Consider the following 22499-nt stretch of genomic DNA (forward strand, 5'->3'; position numbering starts at 1 on the left):
ATGTATGTATATCCAAATATAATCTCTTTTTGAAGGAGCAATTTTAGTTCATCAACGTCCATGAACATCAGTTTTAAAATTTTATTCTTATTTAATACAACTACAAATTTTACGTTTGTTTTTTTAATTAACATGTGCTTATATTACTAGAGTTGGTTGACATTTTCAGACCTTACTCACATATAGCTTGGACAATTAACAGCAAATTTTGGTAGTAACCATGAATCAAATGGAATATTTATATATATTTATATTAAATTCACATATACTTTACATGTATATTATATGTTCGGTTAACGTACATTTTTAAAATTGTAAAATCAAAACTAAATTTAAATTTTTTAAAAAGAAAAAATCAATTTAATTTTATGGTTTAAATTGATTATATATCAATATTTTTGCATGTATACTTTACTAGCTAGATTACATGTTACAACTTTTTTCAAGGGATGATATTCCATATGCGGGCAAAACTGTTGCTTTTACTGTCATCTTCAACATTGAAAATAAAAGATGTATGCATATAAACGTGTGGAATTTGAAAATTACATGTGGCAGTACAATATTAGATTCTAGTTATGCAACATTATTGAGGGTTAAAGCATCTTTTATCCTGAGTTATTAGCTGCAAGCATGTCTTGTATATATGTCTATATTATTCTTCCTCTTCGTATATCATCATCATATCCTGACTGCACATACTTTCTATGGCTACTTGCTCCCACAACTACAACTGCAATTATGCTCTTTATATTTTCATGATCACCACATGTCCAATCCCCATTCATTCTCTCATATATATATACATACATACATTATATATATATATATGTATTCTTAGCTCATCTTCTCCTCCCTACTACCCATCCATCCATCTCCTTCTACTAGCTACTGTCTAGTGAATAACTATTATATATCGGCAGATCAGAGGTGAAGGTCTAGAAATTAACTATAAGAAGATCAGCATATACTGGAAATGAATGGGAAAAAGGGAAGTCAGGTTGAGATAAGGGTGATGAATAATGAATCTGGTGGCAAAGGTGGGGAGAAGAAGATGAGGCAAAATGGTGAAAGTTCAATCCAATTATGGATATGGAGAGTCTGGGAATTTGCGAAAGAGGATAGTAATAGGTTAAAATTCTCGTTCAAAGTGGGGCTGGCTGTTTTATTAGTCTCTTTGCTTATACTATTCCGAGCACCTTATCAAGTCTTTGGTACCAATATCATTTGGTCTATCCTGACCGTTGCCATCATGTTTGAATATACAGTTGGTACGCATACATATATACATGCATCCATCCTTCCTATATCATCATCAGCAGCAGCATTAAATGGAAATGCAAGATTATTATATATGCATCATGTGTCCATGCTCATTATGCATGCAAGATTGTTAAATGGAAATGCAAATACTTAGTGTATAATTGGTATATATATTATCTTATATGAGTTGGGATTGTTAATGATGAACTAAAGATTTGTTAATAAATTAGGTTCGACCTTTAACCGAGGGTTCAATCGAGCAGTTGGGAGCTTGCTTGCAGGAATCTTGGCAATTGCAATTGCTCAGTTTGCTCTTCGAACTGGTCCTGTTGCTGAGCCTATTATTATTGGCATTAGCATCTTCCTAGTTGGTATTACTAATCCTCAACTTGTACCTTCTTTATAGACCTTCAAATTATTCCTTTTTATATATGTATATAAAATATATTAGTAAACATTATTTGCTAAAGAATTTTTAATTTGAATAACTCTATTTTTTTTTTTGCCTAAACATGGTTCTTTTCCATAATATATGTACATAAAAAATTAACGAAAATATACTTTAGATATGCATGTAAATAATATTTAATTACATTATTATATATCTAATTGAAGAACTATAACAACTTTAATTATAAAAATCAAATAAATCCTAACTTTTGCAACATATAATAAAGTTTTAAATTAAATATCTTTTATGATTTTTATAATTTACATACTACAGTGTGAATGTGTTGAATATTCCACGTATATAACTTAGTTGACATGTATATTTTCAAGGATTAAATTTATAAAATAAGTTATAGCAATTGAAATCAGATTGGTTGTAGACTTTGTTGAAACATTATTTCATTTCTCCTGCCTAATAATTTATTAATGGGGAAATACCAAATTTAATTTTTGAAATACAATTAACATTACAATTTAATTTTAAATATTTTTTCTTTATAGATTAGTCTTCAAAATTTTAAAACTTTTTCTAAAAGTCTAAAACTATTAAAACTTAGATGAAAAAATAAAATATGATTTAGGATTTATTTAGAGAAAATTATTTTTTAATTATTTTAATGGTTATAATTTTTAATAAACATCAAATTATTTTCAATTAACATTAAGATTTAAGATGTTTACTTTTATGAATTTGGTATCAGGTGCGATAACATCATTCATGAAATTATGGCCATCGCTTGTGCCGTATGAGTATGGATTCAGGGTAATACTCTTCACCTACTGTTTGATCATAGTATCTGGATATCGAATGGGCAATCCAATCAGAACCGCCATGGACAGGCTTTACTCAATTGCCATTGGAGGCATTGTAGCTGTCCTTGTTAATGTCTTTGTTTTCCCTATTTGGTCTGGCGAGCAATTACACAAGCAACTTGTCGATAGCTTTACCTCTCTGGCTGATTCTCTTCAAGGTACATTAATTTCACATAATTTCTTTTAAAACTATCGGCAATAGAGTATGATTATGGTTAATGTTGTTGAATTTCAGAGTGTGTGAACAAGTACTTAGAAGAGAAAGAGTTAAGTGATACAGAGTTCTCCAAGACTATTATGGATGAATTCTTGGATGAGCCTGCTTACAAGAAATGTCGAACGACTTTGAACTCTGCAACCAAGTTCGAGTCTTTGGTATATTGATTTTGCAAATCATATTGATTATATTTTTAGCCCTTGATTTGCTTCAATTTTGGATGTTAAACTGCTACTTCTGCTTGTTAATTAGGCTCAATCTGCAAAATGGGAAACACCACATGGTCGCTTTTGCCATTTCTTTTATCCGTGGTCAGAGTATGTCAAGGTTGGAGCAGTTCTACGATATTGTGCCTATGAAGTCATGGCACTTCATGGTGTGCTACACTCAGAGATTCAGGTTTTTTATTTGCTTCTCTTGTTTATCTCATGTTCTAGTTAGCAATATCAGAATTTTTAACCAAATACAGAAGTTTATTCTAATAGAAATGGGTTATTAAAAAATAATCAACATTAAATGGGAGTTTGGACAGATTGAAACTTGTATTATGAATCTTAAAAACATTGTTAAAATAATTATTTATTAAAAATATTTTTCATAAAAAAGTTATTTAATATTTAATAGAAATAAATATAGAAAGTATTTTCATTTAAAAAAAAAAAAAACAGAAATTTTGTATATGATAAAATTGACTTATAAAATTTAATATTTAAATTTTAAATTAAAAACAAAGTCATCCTCTAAAACTTACACATTGGACCTTTTGGTTTTAAATACATTAAAAGCATATTTTTACTTTAACTATTGTATAAAACATTTTTATTTACTTATTTAATTGTAAGAGTATTTTTAAAAAGCAAAATGGCAGCCAAAAGTTTGGTCAAATAGGACTTAAGCTACAAATTTATACTGTGTTTCCTAGTGGGTTTGAAAAACATATTGATTCACTAGGGAAAATTAAAATAGATCAAAAATGTTTTATATATTCATGTGTCTCAATATAACATCAATTATGCGGTAGAAAAACAACATCATTTCGTTTACCTAGTTCTTGTTCATGTAAACAACTTTCCAGATAAGAAACTTCAAAGTTTTAATCACACACAAATCCTTCTCTTGGTTGCTAGATTATAGTCTTTACCACACTTAAAGAAATCCTTTTGTTTAGAAAAAAAAAGAATAAATTCTTGATATGAGGGGATATGGGACAACAAATTGGGTTGTTTGTTGACCAATTTGTTGTCCCAATTTCTAATCAGAAGTTCGACAGGGAAGTAGATACTTATCTCAAATAGTAAAACTAATATATTTCTGTCTGAGAAATAATATCTTTACACATCTGTGATTTTTTAAATAAAAAATTATGAAATGGCATAAAACATCACCATATGAAAGTTAAGATGTGTTCTCTTTTATATATATATATATATATATATATATCAGGCACCCTACCTTCTCCGAATCACATTCCAGTCAGAGATCCTAGAAGTCACAAGCCAGGCTACAGAGCTTGTAAGGAGTTTAGGGAAAGACATTAATGACATGAAGCAAGGTCTCAATACTTCTCTGCTCAAAAGGGTTCACAGCTCAACTGAACGACTCCAACGTGCCATAGACATGCATTTTTATCTCCTCATCCCTCATTGTGAGCTTCCTGACGATTCCTCCAAGCTGCTTCCAAAACTTTGTAATGAACCATCACTCACTGACAATGACGTCTCAACTCAACTAGCAGAGCTAGAAAGCAATAGCCTGGACAAAAACTTGAATCCACCCAACCAAAATACACAATCAGGAACACTTCTTGTAGGCCAAATGGAGAGTTACCACGAGACACTGAGAAAGCAGTCGAGAAGGCTTTACTCTTGGCCATCTAGAGAAGTAGATGCTTTTGAAGAGGGAGGGATTAGCATGGATTTGTTGTCGAGGATGAAGACACTCGAGAGCACTGCAGCATTATCACTTGCCACCTTTACTTCGTTGCTTATTGAGTTTGTTGCCAGGCTTGATCACTTGGTTGAAGCAGTTGATGAGCTATCCAAGTTGGCCAAGTTCAAGCAAGAGACTTTATAGACCGACATATACACACATTTTGACACTAAATGAAGCAGGGAGAAGTCAGGTCCCAAAACATGTATAATCAACGAAAAATAAAAGTTCAAAATTCTTGAGTAAACTCGAAATTGTTCCAGATAATATATGGGTGATAATGAAATAGCTATAATTTTTTGAAGAGAATACAATCAGGGGATGAACATACAGGAGTCCTATTTTTTGGTAATAACATCATTTAGAATGTAATACAAGATAAAGAAGCTCAATTTTCACAAATTACACTAAATGAGATAAAAAAATTTATTACAAAATCATCTATAATTTACTCTGCTAACAGCCACAATCACAGCTTTCACTATACATCAGCAAATAAAAACATAATTGTTGACCATTTATATATTTATATGATATAGTTCGCTAAACCTTTTCTGTATAAAAGATTAAGATAATTAAATGAAAATGAACAAAATTTTCATTTTTGTTTTTCAAATTGTAGAGAAAGTAGAAAATTAAAAAAAAAAATTGGGAACTCTGGCATAAACTGCAAGTGAGCCAAATAATCCAGTTACGTATTTCATTTTTTCCCCAGTTCGGTATCTATTTCAAGAATTTGAAATTTAGTTATTTTAATGAAATTAAACTTTTTTGTAATATGTCTACACATTCCATATATATAGCTCCAAGAATTGGCATTTTCAGAAAAGAAAGAAAAAGGACAAAAAAAAAGAAAAGGACTCTGAGGATTGTCACCCCTCAACCCTCTTCATTTCTCAAATATCAGCACAAGGGTCCGTTTGGGAATGGGAGGGGAGGGAAGAGAAGAGGAATTTCTGCCTATTCAATAACTCTAGTAGGACAAAGAACAAAACCAAAGCAAACAGAACCCAGCATTCCTTCCATTTTAAGAAGCTCAAAACATAAAATTAATGAATATTGGAAACAAATGTTGATCCTACATTCCTACCAAAGCACACGCTGATAAATGACTTCTAACATAATTTCAAAAAATCATTTTATGGGCAGTCTTTCTCTTACTTCCTAACTCACTATTTCAATCACTGTCATAGCTGCAAACACCAGAAACAGGATCTCTCCTACATAAGCAAGTGCCTGTATAACCAAGCAAGACTTCAGTTTTCTTCAATTTCTTCAGTGATAAAATCCCCATTATGTTAATACTATAAAATATTATGCTCTATGGTTAAGGGATCTAAATCAAAGAAGAATTAACCATTTCAGCCGAAAACATATGAAGAAAATGTCAATAACACACATCCTTCTCTGACAACAATGTTCCCAGGAAAGAACCTCCTGAAACAGCAAAGCTGCAAAAGAATTTTTGAATTATTAAGCTTATTTCTGTTCATGAGACAGAGACAGAAAAAAAGAATATGAGGAACAATTTGAATCTGCATATATAAGCTTGTCTCAAAATTATGTGCACTACTAAGAAAGATCTTCTTCTATTTGACTGTCATCTGAAGTGGCATCAAGCAATGTTGACACTCCGAAATGCACCTAAAGATTTATTTTGATAAGCTTAGTCGGCTGTTCAACACATTTAAGAAAAGACCACCTGCATTTTCTTTCTAGGCATTGTAGACATGAATATTTCTTTTAACTGAGCATAGTGGATACTTGTAATAAAAATTAGAAAAATGATACTGTGCCATCTAGTCTAGGTGGGAGAATCTTGTGCTCCTGACAAAAACCTCAGGAACCCTACAGAATAGACGCAAATATTTTACCAGAAAGGGAAATAACCAGAAGGCAGACAGCGGCAATATCATCTCCTGGCAAATCAGTCTCACCAACCAGTGTTTTTTTCATCATAACATGTTAAAATGATACTGAACAGTTGATATCATCATATTTTAAGTACAGCCCAGATTAAAAAGATGGTACTGTAAATAAGTCTTTTACAGTTGGTCTTTGAGCCATACAAGGTTCTCCAAAAACATAAGAGATACACACAGAACGATTCATCTATGGCTTACTCAAAATATATACAAACTACTTTAATTTAAAACAATCAATTGACAAAAATTTATATAAAGAGTTAACCCACAGAAAATAAGTTGTGAGATGAAAAGCTAATTTTCCATATAGTTAAAGAAGGACAAGGTATAACCAGTTTAAAAACTTCTGCAGCATGGCCTATGAATTTCTTGAAATGCTCGAACACCATATAGCAGATAGTACACAATCTAACCAAAACCAATAAAATAGTACACAATCTAACTAAACCAATAAAACCATTATCTCACTGTAATCTCTGCTGCCTTCATGCCTCCGACATCCAAAACATCATTATAATGTCAAAAAAATACCTGAATGGCAGGATGTCATCAACAAAGTGAAAAGTTCATCCAAGGACAACAGATCTAATGGTCATTGCCCTGTCATTGACGTATAAAAAAACTTCTATGAATAAGATCCACAATTTTTTCAAGCAATTTGCATATCTATTTCAAAAGAACCTTAAGGGATAGTATTTTGGTAGAAATGCATGATCTCTTTCCCTTGGCAATAGTAATCACTTTATGAGGTCACCCGGTATTTGATCAACATAGGATCCATATCCACTTCATTTATTAAAGCTACTTATCTCCATCTCGTCCAAGCAGGGCTGTGATGGATCAATTACCTCATTTTTGTTACAGGAAAAACACTAGTTTGCATAGCACAATATGCTGATCTTGTCATTGGCAAGCTAGAGGAGATTGCTTTCTAGCATTTAATTGTCTCTGCTGTTTGATCATTCTGAAATCTTATTGATAAGTTAGTGCTAGAGAACTATAGAAGTATCTCCAGTAGAAAGGATGGGAATGCAGAGACACCTAAATATCACCATCATGAGCAGAATAACCTCCGCAAAGGCACCAAAAGTCCCTAGCAGAACAATCGCAATAGAATTCCCAGCTGTTAAAAGTCCCTGCAAAAGACAAAAGCACCAGAGTCAACTCTTATTTCCTTCTCTTATTTAACTTATATTCCAGTTAGCGGTATCAGAATTTTTAACCAACTAGGTAAACTCACTTTAGTTGTAAAAGAATCTTCAGTAGAATGGATGGAAATATGAGACATCTAAGTATCACCGTCATGAGCAGAATAACATACGCAAGGGCACCAAAAGTCCATATGAGAACAATTGTAGCAGAATTCCTAGCTAACAAAAGTGCCTGTAAAAGACAAAAGCATCAGGCTCAGTTTTTATTTGCTTTTCTCATTTAACTTGTATTCCAATTAGCAGTATCCGAATTTTTAACCAAATAGATAAACTCGTTTTCGTAGTTAAAGTATCTTCAGTAGAAAAGATGAAAATGCAAAGACATCTAAATATCACCATCATGAACAAAATAACATATGGAAGGGCGCCAAAAGTCCCTATGAGAATAATTGCAGCACAGTTCCTAGCTGCTAAAAGTGCCTGCAAAAGACAAAAGCACCAGAATCAGTTTTTATCTGCTTCTCTCTTTTAACTTATATCAGTTAGCAATATCAGAATTTTTAACAAAACAAACTTATTTTAGTAGAAATGAAATTTTAAAAAAAGGATCAAGAATAAGTTGAGGAATTATACCACGTGTTTCCTTCTTGGTTTAGGAGACATATGTTGACTCATTAGAGAGAATTTAAATAGCTAACAAAGTTCCTAAGTTTTGTTTCTCAATATAACATCAATTTTAAATATTAACGTGTAGGAAGAACCACAACATTCTGTAACCTGGTTCTGGTTCATCTAAACAACTTTCCAGGTTCTGGTTCATCTAAACAGCTGTCCAAATAAGAAATTTCAAAGCTTTAGTTATACACATACCTTTTTTCATGGTTGGCAGATCGTAGTTTCTGTATAATTATAGAAATCCTTGTCCAGAGAAAAGGACAGATTCTTGACATGAGGTGATAAGGTAAGTTGAGTTGGAGATCAAGTTATTCGGGACACTACAACCTATTATCATGCTTTTACTGTTTGTTGACCAGTTTGTTATCCCAACTGCCAATCAGAAGCACTAGATAGATGTTTACTTCAAAAAGTTAAAACGATTATATCTGTATGAGAACATAACCTCTTCATATTTCTGACATAAAATAATAACTCTCATCTGGCATAGAACATCATCACATGAATGTTTAAGATTTATTCTTTTTTTAATCAGGCACCCTACATTCCTCGAATCACACTCCAGTTGGAGATCCAAGAAGTCATAAGCCAACCCGCAGAGCTTATAAGGAGCCTGGGAAAAGACATTAATGACATGAAGCAGAGCCTGGAAACTTCCCCACTCAAAGGGTTCACAGCTCAACTGAACAACTCCAACGCTCAACAAACATGTGGCTACTATCTCCTCATACCCCATTATGAGCTTCCTGACAATATCTCCAAGCTGCTTCCAAACTTTGTCATGAGCAATCACTTGCTCAAAATGATGTCTCAAACCAACTGGCAGAGTTGGAAAGAAATAGCCTAGACAAGAACTTGAATCAACCGAGCCAAAATACACAGTCGGGAACACTTGCACCAGGCCAAATGGAGAGTTAATATGAGACAATTAGAAAGCAGTCAAGAAGGCTTTACTCTTGGCCATCTAGAAAAGTAGATGCTTTTGAAGAAGGGATTACCACATATTTGTTGTCCAGGATGAAGACACTCGAGAGCACTGCATCACTATCACTTGCCACCTTAGTTGCTTATTGAGTTTGTGGCGAGGCTAGATCACTTGGTTGAAGTGGTTGACAAACTATCCAAGTTGACAAAGTTCAAGCATAAGGCTCTACGGACCAACATGGCAGTGAGAAGTGAGGTCCCAAAACATGTATAATCAACAAAATAGAAGTTTGAAGTTCCTGAGAAAACTTGAAAATATCTTACACAACATATGGCTGATAACAAAATAGCTGTGGTTTAAAAGAAAATATAAATAGCAGAGAGGCATACCAGATTCCTATCTTTTGGTAATAACATCATTTAAAATGTAATACAACATAAACAAGCTCAAGTTTCAAGAATTACATTAAAGACAGAAGAGTACTAATTCTTACATGGAGATAGAAAATATATTACAAATTCTTCAACGCTTTACCCTCCAGCATCCACAATCACAGCTTTCATGGTACATAAGCAAATATATTTGCTATTGCCACGAGTTAACAAAGTAACTATAATCTAGAAATAATAAATGTGACTGCAACAGAAGACTTTATTATAACCCAGAAATAGACAGGTGATAACCTGCATTCATAACAACCTGCAGAACATGGAGATATTTACATGAAAATAACACTAGAACACCTGACTCAATGTTGTCTAAATCCTACTTATTCCCCATACCTTAACCATTCAAACCAACAAATGCAACCAACTTTTGAACACAAAACTAATCAAACTAGAAGACATCAACTTGCACAGAAACTGCCCCACTACCAAAGACCAAATCATGAACAGACTGGAGATAACAAATTTACATCCAGCTCTGGGGCAACATGTAAGATTTCCAGGGCTCTGATGATGGATCACCGTCTCTTTCTTTGTTGCTACTGCTACAACCAATATTAGAACTGCCCGTCAACATTGCCATCAAGCTTCCACCATGCACCCTACCTTCTGGAACAAGCACAGACATTGGTGACAAGGCCCCTTCCCCAGCCGTGATATGCTTAAGAACTTCATATTGCTTCAAATCAGAACAAGTTTTGCCAGCTGAAGTACCTAAAGAATTTCCCATTTTCATAATGTCCACATTCATCTCTTCAGTGATAGCCTCCTTCAACTTCTCAGGTTTGCTGAGCTTTGGGTCCTGCACAACAGGTCCCAAGTTGACACCACCATGAACTCTCTTGTCCTGTACCAGACCACTGTGGAGTGCACAGAGACCCGTCTTGCCCCTGGCAAAAGAGTTACAAGGACCAGAAGGTTGATTGCCATACTCTGACCCGGGATGACCCCAAGAGCACCTCTTTCCTCCCCCATGTGCCTTGCAGAAGTCTGTGCTCCCTTGAGCACTCTTACCACATCCTTCATATTTGCATCTCTTGCCTCCACCATGTCGGACACAAAAATCAGTCCGTCCCCTGGCACTCTTTGTGCAATCAGGCACTGCACATCTCTTACCACCACCATGTGCCACACAGAAATTGGTCCCTCCATGGACACTCTTGGTGCAAACCCCACCACCTTGGAATGCACACCTTTTCCCTCCGCCATGTCCCTTGCAGAAAGGGGTACTCCCTTCAGCACCCTTAGTGCACCCTGGAGCTGTGCACCGTTTTCCACCACCATGTGCCTTGCAAAACGTTGTGCTCCCTTGAGCACCTTTTGTGCATCCTATAAATTGGCATCGGCGACCACCTCCATGTGAAATGCAAAGCCCAGACAGGCCCTCTGCACTCTTTGTACAGTTTTCTCTCTGACACCTCTTGCCACCACCATGCCTGATACAGAGTCCTGATTTTCCTCTGGCAGCTCGAGTGCAACCCTCATGACTGCATCTCCGCCCACCACCATGGGCAATACAATAATCAGTGCGGCCTTCTGCACTCTTTGTACAACCAAGAAATTCACATCGTCGACCACCCCCATGTGCCTTGCAGTAAACAGTTCGACCCTCAGCTCCCTTGTGGCAGCCAGGTTTTTGACACCTCCGACCCCCACCATGGGAAATACAACGGCCAGACGCACCTCTGGCTCCCTTTCCACATCCCTCAACTTGACATAACTTGGAACTAGAGCTTCGATGCTGCGGCTGTTGCTGTTGCTGTTGCTGTTGCGTTATGCTGGAAGTACAGGTAACTGAACTTTTTGGTGTTGTTATCACACTTGATGATAGGTCTGGAACAATTGGAGTAGGATCATTACTTCTTTGAACCTGAGTGAAAAAGAAGCTAGGTTTTTTGGTTGAGGTCTGCAATGAAGGCAGAGCAATTCCTCGCTTCCAACAACTTGATGTTGATCCTTCGTCAGCATTAGGTGGGCTATCACCAAAAATTGGCATGTTTTTGGCACATTGAAGAGGAGTTGAACTTGGATGAAAAATAGTAATATCAGATTCAGAGGGCCCTGTGGAAAGACTCAACTCCAGGTCCACCCTTGGCTGCATTACAATACCTTTAGAATTTGAATTGGCAGACTTTTTGGGGCTGGGAATCTTCTCATTGCCAAGATGGAGAGTAAAGTCCAATTCAATGTCCATTGAGGACTCCTCATCAATTTCTTTGGCTGAGGAAATTGTAGTGCAACCAGTTGCAGAACTTCCCTTGCTATCAGAGGAACTTGATGAACGGCCAAGCCCAAGAGATAGTGCAGAGCCAACTTGCTGGCCCATTGACGAATCAATCAAACTCCATTTCCGTTTGACTCCCTTCGAAGCAGACATGAAAGGGGTTGAAGAAACAGGGGAATCAAGACGCAGGATGGTATCTGCTCCATGCTCAGACCCAGCTCCTCCAACTTTCATTGAACTGCCCAAAATCTTGAATACATTTGGAGAATAAATACCAGCAAAACCAATGTTCTGAAATCTGGCGTCCATATACCTATATCCAAAGTGCCACAGTGATTTCCAAACCAAATCACAATTGCAATAACAACCTACCTGACTTCCAGGTCAAAAAATGTTAGCCATAAAACTAATGGTTAGCTGTCCTCTTTTCATTTCGGTGCAGAACTAGTTGTCTTTGGAAGTGTCCATGCCACCCCCACTGACAAATCCAGAAGTATCACAGCGGTCCATTTGCTACAAAGATAGATTTACCCAGACTTTGTTCACTCAGTTGCAGCAAGGAAGACGAATTTGAGAATACTATATATTACCACAATGACATCCCCGCAGTCAATCATCCTGTTACAAAGAGAATTATCTGCATTTAGCCTCATCAAACCAATATCCATTTAGTTAATTGAATCAATACCATACATTCATGAAGAAAATCTGGTTATTATTAAACTAACTCCTTTAATTTTGAACTGCTAACAATCCCACATAACAATGATAAATTGATGCATCAAAGTAATTCCGAAACTTGTTGATAAGAAAAAAACATGTGATCTTCATAGGTAGCGAACAACCTTAAGTTATTGATAGCCAACTGTATGCTTATTATGAGTCATTCTTCAGCAATTCATTCTCTTAACTTGCATGTAATAAGAATGACAAGACAAACCACAAAGTGAAAAACAATCAGAAGGGAACACGTAACATCTAAAAATCAGAATGCTCTCCTGCTGTGAGATGGTCCGGTTAAAATGCAAACATCCAGAAGTCAATTAAAAATAAGCAAGAAGCAGACCTGCAAAATGATATGAATCTGTGATGTATATGGGTGGGCAAGTAAAGAGATGGATTAATAAAAACTGGAGGCTGAAAATATTCAGAATAATACATCTTTGAGCAAGCTCACCCTTCCATTGACTCAAACAGTGAATGGATTTTTTTTCGGGGGGGGGGGGCGGGAGGGGAAGGATCCCTTAACAAGAAATAAACTCGATTAAGCACTTTTTATTTAAAATAAAAAATAAAAAATAAACTCGATTAAATAAGCCTAAAACTACATGCTCGTTCAAATTCCAATTAACTGAGTTTGAAAATGAAACACCTTTCTGTTTAAGTTTGTCATGGATAAACAGAAATGTAAAACTAAATATACATAACAGGAATAGAAAAACACAAATGAAAAGATAAGATTTTAAGAACAGATTTATGATTAAAAGATAATAACCAGTAGCCAAAAAGAAATCTCGCAGGTATCGTATAAGCTGGAAGAAAGAGAATTACACCACAAAATAATCACATGTATACAATCAAAATATGTAGCCCAGAGAAGAGATGGGAATTTGCTGTAGGGGCTGTTTTGTTACCGAGAAACTCGAAGTTTAAAATAGTAAACGAAAAACAATAATTAACAAATTGGTAAAACGTCCAAATTTGATCTCCAATAAACGAAAGAAATGCACTGGATTCAGGTGAATAGAGTTTATTCTCATTGACTTCTCTTTAAAAAAAATTTGACTAAATTCATCGATTTGATTTCCCTATTCGCAGTTTATCAGCAACCAAACGTGGCATGCAACTTGAAAACCGATAAATGAATGATGTGGGAAACATGAATCAAAAAAGAAAACAGGAAATTCAAAATTAAACGGGATTTACCTTAAAACTGGGATTGATTTGATATAATCATGGGAAAAGGAGATTGTACGGACAGGTGATGAGGGTTCGAGCAATAGATTGAGAGGATTTAGGGCTTTGGGCGCCGGCGAGAGAGGGAGCGGAGGCAGAGACTCAGAGAGAAAGAGGAAAATCGAAAAAGCACATAAATTATAAATACGAGGGACAGGGAAAGAGTGGCCTAAAAGAGAGTGGAATTATCGAATTCCATTACAGGGAGAGGGAGAGGGAGAGAGGGGGGGGGTGGGGGTGGCGTGCGTGTCAACAGAATGCTACGCACGTGCGAAACATTAGGGTTTAGGGATTTTAATAATATAATAAATAAATTTCAGAGGAAAGAAGGAAGAAAAGGCGGTGAAATGACGGTCAGTTCAGGGGTGCATATTTTATTAAAATAGTATTTTATGTTAACAAAAAAATTATATAAGAACAAATATAAAAGGGTATATTATCTTAATCTTTAGTAAGATATTCTGTAGAATTAATTAGACAAGAAATAGGAAATTAGAATTTATATTTAATTAAAAATTAATTACATAAAAATACTATTACTTGTATAATCATATAAAAAAATTATAAAAATATTATTTTATGTTTAAAAAATATATAGAAATAAAAAAGAACTGTAGTAATGATATAAAAAGGTATCATATATCTGTAGAATTAATTAGATGAGGAAAAGAAAAAAAAAAAAAGGTAATTAAGAATTTACGTTGTAAATAATTTCACAATTTATTGTTTTAATGAAAAATAAATATTTTAGTCGGATAATTATAGTCAAAAAATATTTGATAATCATATTAAATGATTGTTGGATAATTATTAAATAACGGTGTAATATTTATCAAGCACCAGAAGGAGAGAGATTATTAAATGGTTCAGCGGATTTTGCCTCCATAATTTTATTTACACATTATATAAAAATATGTATTTTTTATATTCAAAAATTAATTAATTAAATCTTTTGGCCAGCTGAGAATACCACTTTTTTTTTTTTTTGGAGAAAAAGAATATATTTTTTAAAAATAAATAAATGAGAAATAAAAATATTAAAAAAAGATATTATATTATCTAAAATATGTTGAAATATTTTATTTTTTTGTATTAAAAGAAACAACCTAACCTCAGTAGAACTTTGATCATCCTTGGTTGATTGATTGAGATAGAAATATTCTTCAATAAATATGTATATGGTAAAAAAAATACCAAATTAAGTTGGACCCAATGAATAATTTAACAACATTCTTAATTGGTCCCTTAGAAGAAAATTGTATATTTCATAATGTAAAAAATGGTAAATTCTATATATTATTATTGTTTAATTATTTATTTATTTTTGGTTTCCTCCAGCCGAAGAAGAATATGCCATCACATATTCGCTCCCCAAGCTGCACGTGGAAATGTCTGCTGTATACAAGTAAAATCCTTAATAATAATTTAAGTAGTAAATTATTAATTTAATTACCAATTCAATTTTTACTTTTTTATTCCAACTTATAAAATTATCATCTTTTAATAACTCTATTTTTTTTTTTTTTTTTGTGTGTGTAGAAATAATAAAAATTATTCATATCTTGTGACATAATATAATTATTACATTTAGGTCTAGGAATTGAAATAAATTCCAAAAAATATATATATATATATAAATAATTTAGTAAATAATTATAACGTTAGGAATCATTAAAATACCAAAATAATAATTTAAACCAGTTAATCACTCAATTGTCTCTACCGTGAATATGCTACTTTTTCTTCATAACATCTGTTTATAGGTCCCACACGATCTTATGCCTAGAACCCAAAAAAAAAAAAAAACAATTTATACCTCTGCATCTCAAACTTGGGGTGCATCCATATAATAATCACCTATACATACATACATATATATATATATATATACACACACATTTAACCCTGTTGTTTTCCTCCATCTAATTTGTGGGTTCAAGTTAGATCTTGCCCTTTATGTTTAATGGCGGCATTACCAAAAAACTAGTGTTGATAATTAAAGACTTAAGTCTTCTTTTTTAGTTAAAAAAATTTATAGAAGAGATAAAAGGTGAAATCTGAGAAGAAGGCATGTGAGATTTTTTGACACTCTTTTTTTTTTTTTTTTTAAAAAAAAGTCTTGTTTTACAAGAAAGCTCAAATACCATTTTAATTATGATCAACCAAGAAGTGAAAGGAGAAAGAATGGACAGACAGACAAAGAGTTACGGACCATTTTCTCAACTTTCCAAAAGCTTTCATGGATGGATTAGGCTTTGCCACGTTTACCATGTTTTCTCCTCCCCTCTTTTATTTCAACCCTTTTTCTCTATTACATCTACACTTTCCAATTCCACATATATACATATACATATATATATATATATATACACCCCAAAATTATTTCTCAAATATCAGAGGAAAGAAGAGGCTTTTCTGGTTATTATTATTCATCAACTCTAATAGAAAAACAAAGAACACTACACAACCAATAATTCATTTCATTTCAAGAAGCTTAAAACATAATACGTTTAATAATGGAAACAAATGTTAATCTTACATTCCTAACAAAGCACATGCTAAATACATGATTTCTAACTTGATTACAAAAAAAAATCAAAATTATGGCCAACCCTTCTTTCACTTCCTAACTCACAATTTCAATCACTGTCACAGCTGCAAACACCAGAAACAGGATTCCTCCCACATAAGCAATTACCTGTACAACCAAACAAGACTTCAGTTTTTTTCAATTTCTTCATTGATAAAAGTTTTTATGTTAAAACTAAAAGTTACTATGCTTCTCTAGTTTAGGGATTGAAATGAAAGAAGAATGAGTCTTTTCGCCCGAAAGCATATGAAGAAAATATCCCACTAACACACATATAGGCCCACTGTTTATATATTCCATTTGCTCAAGTCTAAAGTAGGTAATATTTAAGTGGTAGAGTGAATATGTTGAACCAACCAATTCACCTTTTTAAGGTACAAATACCATGGTATTGTTACCTTTATATTATTGGGCTAGCAAATTTATACCCAAGAATAAATCCAATTGCACGGATTATGAAGTAGCAATATATGAACCAAACTTCTCTTGCACACTGTACGTATCTTCTACCAATGCAAATATCATTTGACTCGATTCTGTATAGCAGTTATTGACACACACTGTGTACACCTAACAAAACTATGCATTTCTTACAATTGAATTCCAATAATTTCTGAATTATTAGTCAATGATGAAAGGAATAGGAAAAAAAAAAAAGGCAGTGATTCTGAGAACAACACTTCGAGTTGAAAGAATTTTGGCAATAATCTAAAGGCGGCAGCAGTTTTTGGCTAACTTTTCTTTTCTTTTCAGCCAAGTTAGAAGATATTTCAGCATAATACATTTGATAAAGTTGAACTGCTTTGTTTGGGTCTTTGAAACCTCTTACCCAACTAATGTGTAATAAAGTGACGCTCAAATATCTAAGTTGGCAAAAACCACACTAGGGTATAAATTGAAAGCATTTCAAATTTTAACATTACCTTCTCTGACAAGAATGTTCCCAGCAAGGAACCTCCCAAAACAGCAATCTGTGAAGAAGTTTTGAATTATTAAAAGCTCATTTTTCTTCATGAAGAAGATAACAAACAAAAAAAAAGAAAAAAAAGAAACAATTTGAATCTGCATAATTATGTGCACTATTATGAAAGACCTTGGCTTCGATATATTTGGCAGAAGCATTGTCATTCCACCAAAAATTTAAACCACAAACTCACAAACTCTGCGAGGTGTTAGGTTTTTTGATAAATTAGAAAGATTTAATGTTTGTGGTAATAATTAAAGCTGAATAAATATTACCAGAGTTGCAACACCATGACCAACAAGTGCTCCCGCGATGACTCCAAGGGGTGAAGAAGCAGCTGCTAAAGCTGCATAAGATCAGCGAAATTGAGTCAGTGCTCAGCTCAGATGACCCTGAGACACTGGGCTGTTCTAAAGGAATGTGAAATAAACCGTGTAGGAGATCAGCCATATAGAATTCACAATATTCAAACTAATATAATCCTGATCCAGCTATCTTGAGGTGGAATATCTAAATTCTAAGCAGCCACTCTGTTCTATTTTGTTTAAGCAAGCAAAGACAAAATATGACTAAGAAAAGCCCCATGCACAAAGTCACACGCACAGATCAAGAAACTAACCATTTAATTGTCTATCCACGAGAAAAACAAAATAAAATAGAAAAACCCTCTCCTTTGATCTTTGCTCTATTTGGATATGTTCTGCTAATGTAATCCATTTTCTATTACTCGCATATGATGAGTGTTATGTTACAATGTTTTCATACTAAGTAACTCAACATTTTCCCAATCTTATTTTTCTGAGTTTGAATGATTTCGATGCAGAGAGCGAAATTCTGTCCTAATCATTTTTTCACAGTGACAAAGATAATTAGATCAGAAGTCATTGTTTGGTTATCAAGTATGAGAACTGCAATTCACAATATATAACACTCTCAAGGAAAGTATTACTTCTAAGTTTTCTAGCACTTGCAAGGAGAGTATTACTTTCTAACACAATACTGAAGTTTCTGATTAACTGCTAAAATAACAATTCAGGCAGAGAATCCTTTCCAGCTATACTGGTAAATTAAAATTTTATTTTGACACTGACCTATTGTGGAGAAAAATGATTTGTCACCCCATTCAGCAACAAAGACTAAAATGAAAGTGCTTATGACAGTGTTAGCAGCAGATAAAATCCCAGCACCATTTCCTGAAAATTCTGAAACTGCTAGCTCTGCCTGTGAATTCAGTCAACTCACGAGATGAAAACTAAGATGGCAGAACATGTATCAGAATTTGAATTCGAAGGCAGTTACATCTGAACAAAATAAAATTGAAAATCCACCTCCTTTTGTTCATCTTCTGCTCTTTGATTGTCATCTGAAGTGGCATCAAGCAATGTTGAAACTCCAAAATACACCTAAGATTTGTGTAGATCAGCTTACTTAACTCTTGAATGCATTTAAGAAAAGATCTATATTTTCTTTCTCGGCATTGTATGTAGCCTAATTATATTCCTCTTACTTGAGCACAGTGGGTAATTGTTAAAAAATGATTTTGTGCCACCTAGTCTAGGCTCAAACATTTGACCAGAAAGAGAAATTACCAAAAGGCAGACAGCAGCAATATCATCTACTGGCAAATCAGTCTCACCAAACCTGTGTTTCATCATAACATGTTAAATTGATACTGAACAATTGACAGCATCATATTTGAAGTATGGCTCAGATAAGAAAGATGGAAACTATATTTAGTAAATAGGTCCTTCAGGGTTCTTCATGGAGCCATACAAGGTTCTCCAAGAACATCATCTGTGGCTTAAAATATAGATGAGGTACTTTCATTTAGAACAATCAATTGACAGAACTCATGTAAGGAGTAACTGCCAGAAAATGATAAGTTTTTATGAGAAAAAAAAAAGGCAATTTTCCATGTAGTTAAAGAAGAATAGTATTACCAGTATAATAATTTTTACAGCAGGGACTATGAATTTATTTAAATGCTTGAACACTATTTAGTAGGTAGTACATAGCCCATCTAAACCAAAAAAATATTTTTTTTTTTTTATTTATTGTAATCTCTGCAGCATTCATGCACCCGATATCCAAAATCTGGAAATAATGCCAGAAAAATACCTGAATGGCAGGATTTCATCAACATAGTGAAAAGTTCGTCCAAGGACAACAGATACAATCGTCATTGCCCTGAAATTGACATATAAAGAACTTCTATGAATTCGTAATTTTGTCAAAGGATTTGCATCATTTTTCAATAGAGCCTTGACTGAGAGTTGCTTGGTAGAAATGCACAATCTATTTCCTTTGGTAATAGAAATCACTTTATGAGGACTCGCCCAATACTTGAGCAACATAGGATTCATATCCCCTTCATTTATTACGGCTCAATTATGATTATGATTTTCTTTTCGGAAAAAATGATGTCCCTATTCACACTCACCTTGTTTCGTACAAGCAGGGCTGTTATGGATCACTACCCCATTTTGGTTACAGGAAAATCACTAATTTTCATATAACAGGTTGCTGATCTTATCATTCTCAAGCTAGAGGGGATACTTGCATTTAGTTGTCTATCCTGTTTAATTATCCATGCTATCTTATTAGTAAGTGTTATAGACCTATTAAGGTATCTTCAATAGAAAGGATGGATATGCAGAGACATCTAAATCACCATCATGAGCAGAATAACATACGCAAGGGCACCAAAAGTCCCTGTGAAAACAATTGCCGCAGAATTCCTAGCTGCTAAAAGTGCCTGCAAAAGTCAAGAAGCACCATCAGTTCACTTTTTCAATGTACTTTCTTCAATTAGAACATAGAAAGACCTGCCTAAAACATGCTCATGTTAAACGCTAATGTAAAAGACATAAGACTAAGAGAAGAATTATTGGCCACAAATTCCTTCAAAAGATTTGTTCTTATCTTCGTGAACATACATAGGTGAACCAAAAATCTCATTTAAGGATAAAGACTGAATTGTGAAACATTGAGATTTTCATGATTATTCTTTGCCAATCGAAAATGATCATGATACGTCTAAAAAGTTAATTGGTCATCAGAAAGTACCTCAGTTGGATGATCACATACCAACTGAAGAAAAAGCATTTCAGTTACAGACACGAACTTATACATGCAGTTGTTATATGTTCAGTTGCTGATATGCATAACTAGAAAGACCATCTCTTACCGCGATGAAAAAGGTCTTGTCTCCCAGTTCAGAGAAAAAAATCAGCAAGAATGCCTGAAAATTGCAGTTGCATTCAAAATTTGAGTGTTTGGATGCACATATGACCAAAGAAAAAATATGAACTCTCGTTAACGAAGCCAACGAGTTTTTTAAACATAAGTTAACAAACATGTTCATCTAGCCATTTCCCTCCTCCACTTTATCCACACACCAAAGGAAAGTTCCCAAATCTTATAAAAGGAATTAAGAGAGAAAATCATAGAGCATCAAGGAAAAAGTAGAAAAAAGAAAAAGGTCATGAGTAAATGTTTGGGGAAAAATATAGGGAAGAGAATAACAGAAGCAAGTCCATCAGAGCAAGCCAGTGAATTGAAATATATAGAAATTTTAAATGTTTTCACCTAAGCGTCCAATTAAAATGTAAAACCTAAATAAGATATCCACCAAACACGATTTCCCTTTGCATGCAAACATAAAAAACTTCCAGGTTCAGAAGTAACAGGGAGATTCTCCTAACTGAGGCAAAACCTGTGCTAATGTCACCAAAGTCTCCAAAATAAGGAATTGATTGCAATCCACTTGCAATGTCTGAAGCCGCAATTGCCGGTTCGGATTGCTGAATCACAAGGAACCCAAAGAGAGCCATAAATTTCAGCAAGCTATGAAGTGAGAAATCAGACAGTGTACCATCCATTAAAATGTCACTTGGGTTACTCTTCGAGGGTGATTTAGCTGATGAACTACCATAGTTGACAATCTTCCTTGATTCACTAGTGGTACTACAAGTCTTGAAATTAAGGCACCGAAGTTCCTGTGTCAAAACACGGTATCATGTTGCACTGAATAACAAGAAGGGAAAACTATAAAAGAGTTCAAAACAAATCTTATATACAAAATACAATGTTGAGAAAGTGTGTGAAAAGATATTATTACTAATACAATTGTTTGCATTCTAAAATTATCCTCCTTAGCCAGGCCTTTTGCTAGGTGCAGAACAAAAACCACCAGGATTCATGTATGTAATGACAAAGGCATGAAGAGTATTAGGAAACAGCCTTTGTAAGATAATGGAAATCCAAAGAATAGCCAAAAATTAAAGGAAAAGTAAAAAAGGAATGAGGGTATACAAGAGCATCTATAGTTGGTGAGACAAGGCACTTGTTTTCACTCCATTGCTTGGTATTTCTGCACAAGAAAATTTGCTAATTAATCTATAATTCAAAAGCTACCCTAAACTATTTTGTGCGGGAAACCAGGCTTATGTTCTATCAGCATTTTGAAGACAATACAATTCTAATATAACTAAACCGAAGTCCAGAATGACAGAAGCAGAAAACTTGCCTTTATCACCACAAAGAAAATGAGAGATACACAAGGTTCAAATTGAAAGTGAAAACGTAAAAGGATTAAAAAATAAAAATAAAGAACAAGAAATAGAAATTACCTTGAGAGAAAAAGAGTTGGATAGCCAAAGGAAAGCCTTGAAGAGTGGATGTTGGAGGGAGAAAAACTTAAGCTGGTGGAAGAAAACAAATGGGAAACACTATTAGCTCTGGGAGATGTTGGAGAAGGAAGCAGCGAATGTGAGAGCGTTAAGCTTGGCATCCTCAGTTGAATCTGTGTGGACCTCTGATTCTGTTTATCTGTTTGTTCTGGAGTAGATAGAAGTTACAGAGACCAATACCTATGAGTGGTTTTATCCATTTTGGAAGATGAATCAGCAGGCCAACGAGGAGGTACATTTGCTGGATCATTTTTGAAAAATATAAATTGGGCCTCCAAAT

At 34.2% G+C, this 22499-nt stretch overlaps 3 protein-coding genes and 1 long non-coding RNA gene across 11 annotated transcripts; 1 reads left to right on the plus strand and 3 right to left on the minus strand.

Annotated features, from left to right (window-relative positions):
* Positions 1 to 715: 715 nt before the first annotated feature.
* Positions 716 to 4919, plus strand: LOC110825928 (aluminum-activated malate transporter 9-like). The gene is made up of 6 exons (XM_022056475.2): positions 716 to 1271; positions 1494 to 1634; positions 2415 to 2684; positions 2762 to 2901; positions 2996 to 3142; positions 4187 to 4919. The coding sequence occupies exons 1-6, from the start codon at positions 977 to 979 to the stop codon at positions 4814 to 4816; spliced, it is 1623 nt and encodes a 540-aa protein (XP_021912167.1). The 5' UTR covers positions 716 to 976; the 3' UTR covers positions 4817 to 4919.
* A 2264-nt stretch (positions 4920 to 7183) lies between these two features.
* LOC148266269 (uncharacterized) lies at positions 7184 to 9837 on the minus strand. Its single transcript, XR_015818419.1, has 4 exons — positions 8382 to 9837; positions 8145 to 8228; positions 7838 to 7980; positions 7184 to 7733 (listed from the first exon to the last, which is right to left on the minus strand). It is a non-coding gene; the product is annotated as an uncharacterized LOC148266269 (long non-coding RNA).
* Positions 9838 to 9981: 144 nt separating this feature from the next.
* Positions 9982 to 14196, minus strand: LOC110825931 (WRKY transcription factor). Of its 3 annotated transcripts, XM_088217827.1 has the most exons (3): positions 13945 to 14196; positions 12864 to 13084; positions 9982 to 12636 (listed from the first exon to the last, which is right to left on the minus strand). In XM_088217827.1, the coding sequence occupies exon 3, from the start codon at positions 12325 to 12327 to the stop codon at positions 10261 to 10263; it is 2067 nt and encodes a 688-aa protein (XP_088073953.1). In that variant the 5' UTR covers positions 12328 to 12636; positions 12864 to 13084; positions 13945 to 14196; the 3' UTR covers positions 9982 to 10260. The 3 variants fall into 3 exon arrangements, with proteins under 3 accessions (XP_088073953.1, XP_088073952.1, XP_088073954.1); XM_088217826.1 differs by lacking the exon at positions 12864 to 13084; XM_088217828.1 differs by lacking the exon at positions 12864 to 13084 and having other exon boundaries at positions 9982 to 12655.
* Positions 14197 to 16434: 2238 nt separating this feature from the next.
* On the minus strand, positions 16435 to 22499 carry LOC110825929 (protein PAM71, chloroplastic). 6 transcript variants are annotated; one of them, XM_088217833.1, is made up of 13 exons: positions 22160 to 22250; positions 21843 to 21900; positions 21421 to 21526; positions 21233 to 21331; positions 20716 to 20769; positions 20222 to 20283; positions 19647 to 19715; positions 19118 to 19169; positions 18857 to 18931; positions 18620 to 18749; positions 17804 to 17874; positions 17488 to 17535; positions 16435 to 16672 (listed from the first exon to the last, which is right to left on the minus strand). In XM_088217833.1, the coding sequence occupies exons 2-13, from the start codon at positions 21848 to 21850 to the stop codon at positions 16601 to 16603; spliced, it is 846 nt and encodes a 281-aa protein (XP_088073959.1). In that variant the 5' UTR covers positions 21851 to 21900; positions 22160 to 22250; the 3' UTR covers positions 16435 to 16600. The 6 variants fall into 6 exon arrangements, with proteins under 6 accessions (XP_088073959.1, XP_088073956.1, XP_088073955.1 ...); XM_088217830.1 differs by lacking the exon at positions 21843 to 21900 and having other exon boundaries at positions 22160 to 22499; XM_088217829.1 differs by having other exon boundaries at positions 21233 to 21526; positions 22160 to 22494.

Source organism: Carica papaya, chromosome 4 (assembly GCF_054855325.1).
Source record: "Carica papaya isolate Zhongbai chromosome 4, ASM5485532v1, whole genome shotgun sequence".
Classification (NCBI taxonomy): Eukaryota; Viridiplantae; Streptophyta; class Magnoliopsida; order Brassicales; family Caricaceae; genus Carica; species Carica papaya.

What these genes read in the sequence shown, in the direction of transcription:
- LOC110825928 (XM_022056475.2), top strand. Translation starts at nt 977, where the DNA reads ATGAATGGGAAAAAGGGAAGTCAGGTTGAGATAAGGGTGATGAATAAT. An exon ending in CATGTTTGAATATACAGTTG is followed by an intron (nt 1,272 to 1,493) that starts GTACGCATACAT and finishes TTAATAAATTAG; the next exon opens with GTTCGACCTTTAACCGAGGG. An exon ending in TGCTACACTCAGAGATTCAG is followed by an intron (nt 3,143 to 4,186) that starts GTTTTTTATTTG and finishes TATATATATCAG; the next exon opens with GCACCCTACCTTCTCCGAAT.
- LOC110825931 (XM_088217826.1), bottom strand. Translation starts at nt 12,327, where the DNA reads ATGGACGCCAGATTTCAGAACATTGGTTTTGCTGGTATTTATTCTCCA.
- LOC110825929 (XM_088217829.1), bottom strand. Translation starts at nt 22,320, where the DNA reads ATGCCAAGCTTAACGCTCTCACATTCGCTGCTTCCTTCTCCAACATCT. An exon ending in GATGAAATCCTGCCATTCAG is followed by an intron (nt 19,170 to 19,646) that starts GTATTTTTCTGG and finishes GATGAAACACAG; the next exon opens with GTTTGGTGAGACTGATTTGC. An exon ending in ATCATTTTTCTCCACAATAG is followed by an intron (nt 17,875 to 18,619) that starts GTCAGTGTCAAA and finishes GATCTTATGCAG; the next exon opens with CTTTAGCAGCTGCTTCTTCA.